At 45.0% G+C, this 7,492-nt stretch overlaps 1 protein-coding gene across 1 annotated transcript in view; it reads left to right on the top strand.

Moving 5' to 3' along the window:
- Positions 1 to 4,976, top strand: part of lcor (ligand dependent nuclear receptor corepressor) — a gene marked incomplete at both ends in the record, with an annotated part of 37,906 nt that extends 32,930 nt beyond the window's left edge. The window contains 2 exons of the mRNA XM_084465950.1: positions 167 to 251; positions 3,860 to 4,976. Of these exons, the coding sequence (XP_084322076.1) occupies positions 167 to 251; positions 3,860 to 4,976 (1,202 nt within the window). The remainder of the gene's footprint in view (positions 1 to 166; positions 252 to 3,859) is intronic.
- Positions 4,977 to 7,492: the final 2,516 nt, after the last annotated feature.

The following is a 7,492-nucleotide window of genomic DNA, read 5'->3' on the forward strand; positions in this document are numbered from 1 at the left end:
ATCTTTGCGCCTGTACGTGATTCTTGGAAGCTCTCTAATCAAAAAAAAAATTTCTCTTTCTTTTATTCATATAAAAATATATGAATATGACTTTTGACCCATATTAACAAACATAATTATATGACTAATGACACAGCCATCATCATCATCTCTAATGTGTGATCAGATGGCGTCCTGGACCTCTCCACCAAGAAACATCACAGCATCCTCAAAACCTCTCCTGGTCTCTGCTCCTCACCCACCATCAAGGGGTAAGACACCGCTGTCTACCTACTGTTTCTATCTGTCTGTCTGGCCCTCTACCTACTGTATCTGTTTGTCTGTCTAACTACTGTATCTATCTGTCTGTCTGTCTGTCTGCCAGTCTGTGTTTCTGTCTGTCTGTGTATCTATGTCTATCTATGTGTCTGTCTGTCTATCTACAGTATGTGTCTCTCTGTCTGTCTGTCTGTCTGTGTGTCTGTCTGTCTGTCTGTCTGTCTGTCTGTCTGTCTGTCTGTGTGTAGGTGGGTCTGTGTCCGTGTCATCAGGTTCTGTCATCCCCCTTCAGCTACTCAGCATCAATACTTCTCCCTCTCCCCTCCCCCGCTCTCTGATCAATTACCTTCATCGCTTTCATCCCCCACATAGCCAAGGCTTTCCCTTCAATTGGAGAGAAATTGGTTTATCTATATATATCATAAATACACATTCATATGTACACACATGTAAATATACGTACATAGCCTGCTTCCTCGCCCCAGGAGTGATGTTGTGCAGGGGTGAAGACTGGTCTTCGCTTGTTTTTTTTAATCCATTTCCATTTTCAAGCTTTTATCGACAGAGATCTGCAGTGTGGAGCGGTCATTTATTGATAATGTCATTGCATGCCTTCAAGTGATTCTTGGCTTGCGGAACCAGAAGAGGAATTTCAAAATCTGCAGTAAACGGAACAGCCCGAAGAATACCAGTAAACACATCCATAGGTTAGATAGAAGTGTATCGATTAGAACCTAGTGGATGAATGTAACTCATATCAACCTGTCTTCTAGATCTATGCTGTCAGGTTAGCTGCACTACGATATACTTAGTGAAATAAGTATGAGAAGAGATTGCTACTTCCTATAGTTAACAGAAGCTGCTCAAATGGTTCATAGCCCAATCAGAAATATGATGAGGTCATCAGTCAGATGTGGTTTGGAGTCTAGTATTGTCTTAGAGATGTTTAGGCATGAGGTTAGACATGGTTTACACGGTAAATTCAGATGGGTAGAGAATTGTTCAATTGAGAAATTAGGTGAGAGATGGTTAAATGTTGATATTAGATTAGATATGGTTAAATGTAGGTATTAGATTATATAAGAGATAAGATTAAAGATTAATTTGAGATTAGGTCAAATATGGTCAAGTTTACGTATTAGGTTAGAGATGGTTAAGTTTAGGTATGAAGTTGCAGATGGTTAAATTGAGGTATTAGGTTACAGATGATTATGTTTAGATATTAGGTTAGAGATGGTTACATTTAGATAGGTGAGAGATGGTTAAGTATAAATATTAGGTTAGAGATTGTTAATTTGAGCTATGAGGTGAGGGATGGCTCAGTTTAGGTATAATGTTATAGATGGTAATGTTAAGGTGTTAAGTTAAGTTAAGTTAGATAGGGTTAACTAAAGTGTTAGGACAGAGATGGTTTGATGGTAGCTATAGAGCTAGAGCTTGATAGTGGTGTAAGGTGTTTTAGGTTGAGGTTAAGGTATGCTCTGCAGCATGTCTTATTTGGTAACCTTGGTTACGTCGTCTGCCTGCCATCTGAAGGCCCTTCACCCAGTGGTCTCTATAGGAGCCCCTCAGTAACCGAGAGAGAGAGAGAGAGAGAGAGAGAGAGAGAGAGAGAGAGAGAGAGAGAGAGAGAGAGAGAGAGAGCAGAGAGCAGTGGAGATTGAGAGTGTGTGTGTGTGTGTGTGTGTGTGTGTAGATTGCGGTGGTGCTAGTGGTATCGAAGGATGAGGTGTTGTGGTGTCGCTGTGTTTTTTATTGTTGGTGATCATGTTAGTGGGTGTATGTGTGTATTATTGGAGTATGTATTCGTCCAGCTTCCCTGGATTATAACTGATATTTCCTCCCATAGACTAGAACTGATACGGCCATACAGCTGTTGAAAGCTCTATAGAAGTATAATCTTTGCCTTTGTCAGTGGTGTCTCGCAGCAGAGCTGCACAGCGCCCTGTGAACGCGGTTTGCTGCTGGCTAAGTGTAGGCTTGCCCTGAGTGCAGACTCACAGGTCCCTGGAGAGTCCTGCATTGTTTTCCACCTAGTCTGAGACCTCCCCCTGTGTTAATCCCTTTTTAACCCCCTGCGAGGGATTCCCCGCAATGCACACTATGTCCAAGCAGCCCAGTGCAGGAAGCCTACCGAGGGGGCTGGAAGCATGCAGCATAGGCGCTCAGATGTCTGTCTACCTACTGTTTCCATCTGTCTGTCTGTCTCTCTGTCCGTCTGTCTATCTATATGTCGGTCTATCTGTCTTTCTGTATATATATATATATACTGTATGTATATATATATATATATATATATATGTCTGTTTATTTATCTATCTCTCCATCTATCTATCTCTCTTTCTCTTTCTTTCTATCTGTCTCTCTTGCTCTGTGGCTCACTCTCTCTGTATTTCTCTCTGTCTGTCTTTCAGTCTATCTCTATGTATATTTCTCTCTCTCTCTCTCCCCCCTCTGTCTGTCTGTCCGTCCATCCGTCTGTCTGTATACCCCTGGCCAAATGTTGGAGCAAAAAAAAAGCAATTTCTTGCCATGGACCTATGGAACCCGTTTTTATAAGCGAGTTGCTGCTGTTGCTATAGTTACAGAACATAGGGGATTAATGGCAGCTCAGGCTTTGCGTTGAGGGAATACAAGTTCACCCACATGACCTCTCAAAAAACAAGCGCCGCTCTGCACTCCGCGGAACAGTTCAAATAATTAACATGCCGCCGAAGGGGCCAGGCGAGCAGCTCTCGTCCACGTCTGTACATCCTGACGAGGACACCTGTTCAGTTAGCAGTTGGATGAGACGCAGATGCGGATATTTCAACTGCAATTAGAACGTGTTGATTAAGGTGTGTGAGATGAGTGACAGTTTTACGCAGCTTTAATTGAGACACAAAGAAAAGTATTTGTTGCGAGTGACTCTTTGGAGTCCAAGGCAATTAATGTGGTGTCGTCAGAATTAGAGACAGCCTCATGGTTTGTCCTCTGTTCCCCGTTACTTTAATTCATTGTCTTGTGGGTGGTGAAATTTTTAGAACGTGTTTCATCTCATCTGCGTGTGTTAGCCAAGGCGAAATAACACCAGGCTCCTATTTAGCACAAGCATCGTTAGTGAGAGAGCCGTTGCACAGTTTGAAGTAGCTTGACCTCTGTCAAAAGCATTAGTCCCTCCACTAGCGCTACGGGTTATTAATAGACTCCGCAAGGAAGCCCGCAGCAGGGGTACGATGCGAGAGGAGGTGAACCGAAATTAATTGTTGGTTCCATGAAGTGAGAGCAACTTTTGGTGCTTAAGTGTGTGCCATTTGAAACATGTTGATTTAGTCTCCAGATTTCGTGTGAGCAGTTATCTGTTTAATGAGCTCCAAGAGAAACATAGGTTAGCTTAATATACTTCTTCCATCTGCGTTAATTGTCCAATTAAACAGAAATAAATTCAATAATTCGTTTTCTTTTGTCGATGGAGTGCGCCAACAAAAAGCTGTTATGACAATTAATATGACAACAAGCAAAACACATCAGAAGGAGAACTCATGTTTTTCTGAATGCTAGTATTAGAGAGACGGAGGTTTCCGTTGCTAACGCTGTGTCTCCTCTCCTCCTGCACCCATAGGAGATCCATCGGACTGGACCGAGCCTCCAGGGACCTGGACGAGGAGGACGGCACGCTGCCAAGGAGCTTGCAGGACGGGCGGAGGGACAACTCCGTCAGCTCTACCTCCCTCAAGCCACCCCTGGCCCGCTCGCTGGTCATCAAGGAAGAGCTCCGGAGCCAGAAGCACCGCCTCCTCAGCCAACCCACCGCACTCTCATTGGCCAATCTGGAGTCGGTTGGTTTGCTCAACCACGGGCAACCGCACTCACTCCTCAGCCGGGAGAGCTCGGGGTCCCCGTGGGGGGGGAAAGCCCGCCTGGACAACCTGCTGAAGCTGAAGCAGGCCAGCGGCTCTCTCTGCGGAGCCCTCAGCGACCTCAAGGAGCTGCCTCTGTTCCTGGAGAACCACCACCACAACCACCACGGCTCCTTCTCCTCCAAGAGCTCCGCGCACCAACACCACCACGGCCACCTGCAGATCTCCAAAGCCTACCACCATCACAACCACGACAGCAAGCGAGAGCAGGGCCACTCCCCCCCCGTGGACCTGAAGATCCCCCAGGTCCGGGGCGTCGACCTCTCCTGGGAGAGCCACGCCTCTGACCTCTACGGCTACGGGCCCATGGGGCTGGGGGGCAGCAGCCTCACCGAGAACGCGCTCAGCCGCAAGCTGAGGGCCATTCTTCCCAAGCAGAACCGCAGAGGAGGCCTGGGGGGCTTGCTGGAGGGGGCGTCCGACTACTGGAGCTCCTCCGAGCTGGACCACCCCAGCTCCGGACCGGCCTACTCCAACTGCGACCTGGAGGGGGACTCTGTGTCGAAGCAGCCCAGGAAGAAGAGGGGCCGGTACCGGCAGTACAACAGCGAGATCCTGGAGGAGGCCATCGGCGTGGTGATGACGGGGAAGATGAGTGTGTCCAAGGCGCAGAACATCTACGGCATCCCACACAGCACCTTGGAGTACAAGGTGAAGGAGCGCATGGGCACCCTGAAGAACCCCCCAAAGAAGAAGCTGAAGCTGATGATGAGGATGGAAGGAGGCCCGGACTCCGCCGCCGAGTCCGAGAACACGCCCACCACCACGCCCCGCGACGACGAGCCGGTGCTGGCAGCCGCCGAGCTGACCGACGACTAGGCCGGGAGGGAGGAGCCTGACGAGCATTTAGTGAAACCAAGTGACGAAGCAGTGAGAAAAGAAAAAAATGTTATAAACCTCAAAAACAAAGTGACTGAAGTAATTTGCAAAACAAATGGGGCTTTATTTGTGCCAATTTACTTTGCAGTATCTGGGTGAGCACAAATGCAGGGATAAGAGATGAGGAGGATTCTGGAGTAATACTAAACTAATCGTCTGGCTTTTTAAACATGTGTCACTTGAGCAAGACTATACAAGCGTTTGTTCAGCTTTTAGATCCAGGAGCTCAACAAATGCAAATGGGGACGAGTCATGAGACAATTAATGACATTTTTGTAAGCATGCTGATAATCCCTTCCCCAAAAACAACCCCCCCCCTTTCTGAACTTGTTAGACTGGTCCAACACTGCTTTTAAATGCAGTTTGGTCTATGGAACATTCCAATCTAAAGAAAATGAGGCAGGGAGGTTGAATATTTCACCCTTTTGAACAGACTGATAAATTAAGACCTCCCCTCTCTATTGGACGACTAGTTAAGTGGTAAGTGATTTGTCGATTATTTTTAAAGACAACTGTAAAGGTTTAATCATGCAATTGAAATTTCTCACAAGGGTTTTAAATCAAAACCCACTCTCTAATTGCCAGATAGCCATTACGCTTTAACTGCAATCCTTTTTTTTCCTCCTTACATATTCTGCTATTTTCTATGTGGACGAAAGCAACATTAACCCATCCTTTTGAAGGAAAAGACACAAAGTCATTCAGGGATGCATGTTTGTGAGTTTCGTAGATACTACTGACTTTTAGCATAGACTTATTTTCCTCTGTCTTTATTTTTAACTCATTATTTGCTTTCATTTGCACTACACTTTGGGTCTGGCGCTTACAGACTAGGTTACCTCGGCATTTTGCCCTAGCATCATGCACTTATTAAGGTCTGTCTCCGTACCCCTGTACCAAGTTAAAGATCCCGCAAGTCACATGCAGAAGTTGATACAGAATTAGGGCCAAGATACTCCCGGTGTCTCCTCAAGGCATGAATTTAAGATTTAATCAGATTCTGGATCAGCTATTTTTAAGGTTGACTGCTTCCTCATGTACCTCTGACAGTGTCACACCTCTTGACTGAGATTGGTCTCCTAGTGAGGAGCGGATTCAGCTCATCCCTGGATGATTGGATGAAGCTAGCTTGTGAGCTAGCTCTGGCCTTCACAAGACCAGAATGTGAAACCCTGCTGCTATCAAGCTGATTATCTACCTTTCAAGGCGTAAGCTAGCTGTAGCGGACAGCTTTCAGCCAACCCTAGCTAAATGGCTAAAGCTAATAGATCCCCCTAACCTCTTTTTCTGGTACATTTGACCAAATCCCACCTCTTGAGTAGATTTTAGGCGCTCAAGAGAAGTTTCAGGACCTCAAGGTTTTAGGGCAATTCATCTCAATAATGAGTGACGTTCATTTGGTGTTATTCTTAGCATGTTGTATTTAAGATACTACTAGCCAATATAATCCTCATGCTACTCCGAATTTATTTTCAACTCAGGGTAACTGAGGAAGACAACGTGGGTTAAGAACGACAACATCTCCTGCAGGACCTATAACTGAGAGGCAGGAGAAGAGGCGTATAATTCATGTTAGCTTAGAGGGGTATTGAGGACCACGGGATATTGGTGAGATTTAGCTATAGGGCGGACAATAACGGCGGCAAATCATTAAGGACACACTTGAGTTGGGCTCGAAGTTTGGGCTGATGAACTTCTGAAATAGCACCTTTCTGAAACTTGACAAAGAGACAGAGAGAAGGTTAGATGTCTGAGGTTATGCATGGTTCTTTGTTTTGGTTGTGGTCTTGATGAATGGTGAGTTAGCAGGAGGGCAGAAAAAAGACTTTTAGCAAGCGGCATCTCGGACACGTTTTCCTCCAAGTCACAAAGCCACAGGGTGACACCTTGAACTAGTTTAATTTCTGTCTGGTTTGTCTAGTCCTCTGCCCTGCCCTCTCCAAAGCACCAGGGATTGACAGGAAACCATTATCACATTTCAGGAAGTGAGAAAAAAAATACACTTTTCTATGAGTAAAAAACTACAATTAGAAAAAAAGCTTTTATTTGCGTCAATCGGCTTTTAGCGTACTCTTGGCCTGTGGTAATGTTGCTCTTGGCCCCTGACACTGCCTAGTGCTCACCCAGCCCGCCAGTTTTAAAACATGACAATTGTCCTTCTTTTTTATTATTTTTTTTATTTTAGTTGTATTCATTTCGGATCAGATGAAATGATCTCTTGAACTGTATTGTGTATTTTATTTATTCGATTTTGATTGTTTGATTGTTATTCTGTTCGTGCTTTTCAAATGGCATGCACCCGTCTAGTTTTGGCTGAGATTTGGGTACACGGTAGTGATTTAAAGAAATCAAATGATTGAATCTATACCTTGTTGAAACAAATCAATTAATCAGAATATGATGACTAATCATTTGTAGCCCTTGATAAACACAATCTTCACTGAACTCTCTCTGTT

The sequence above is a fragment of the Micromesistius poutassou genome (assembly GCF_964030765.1).
Source record: "Micromesistius poutassou genome assembly, chromosome: 3".
NCBI lineage: Eukaryota > Metazoa > Chordata > Actinopteri > Gadiformes > Gadidae > Micromesistius > Micromesistius poutassou.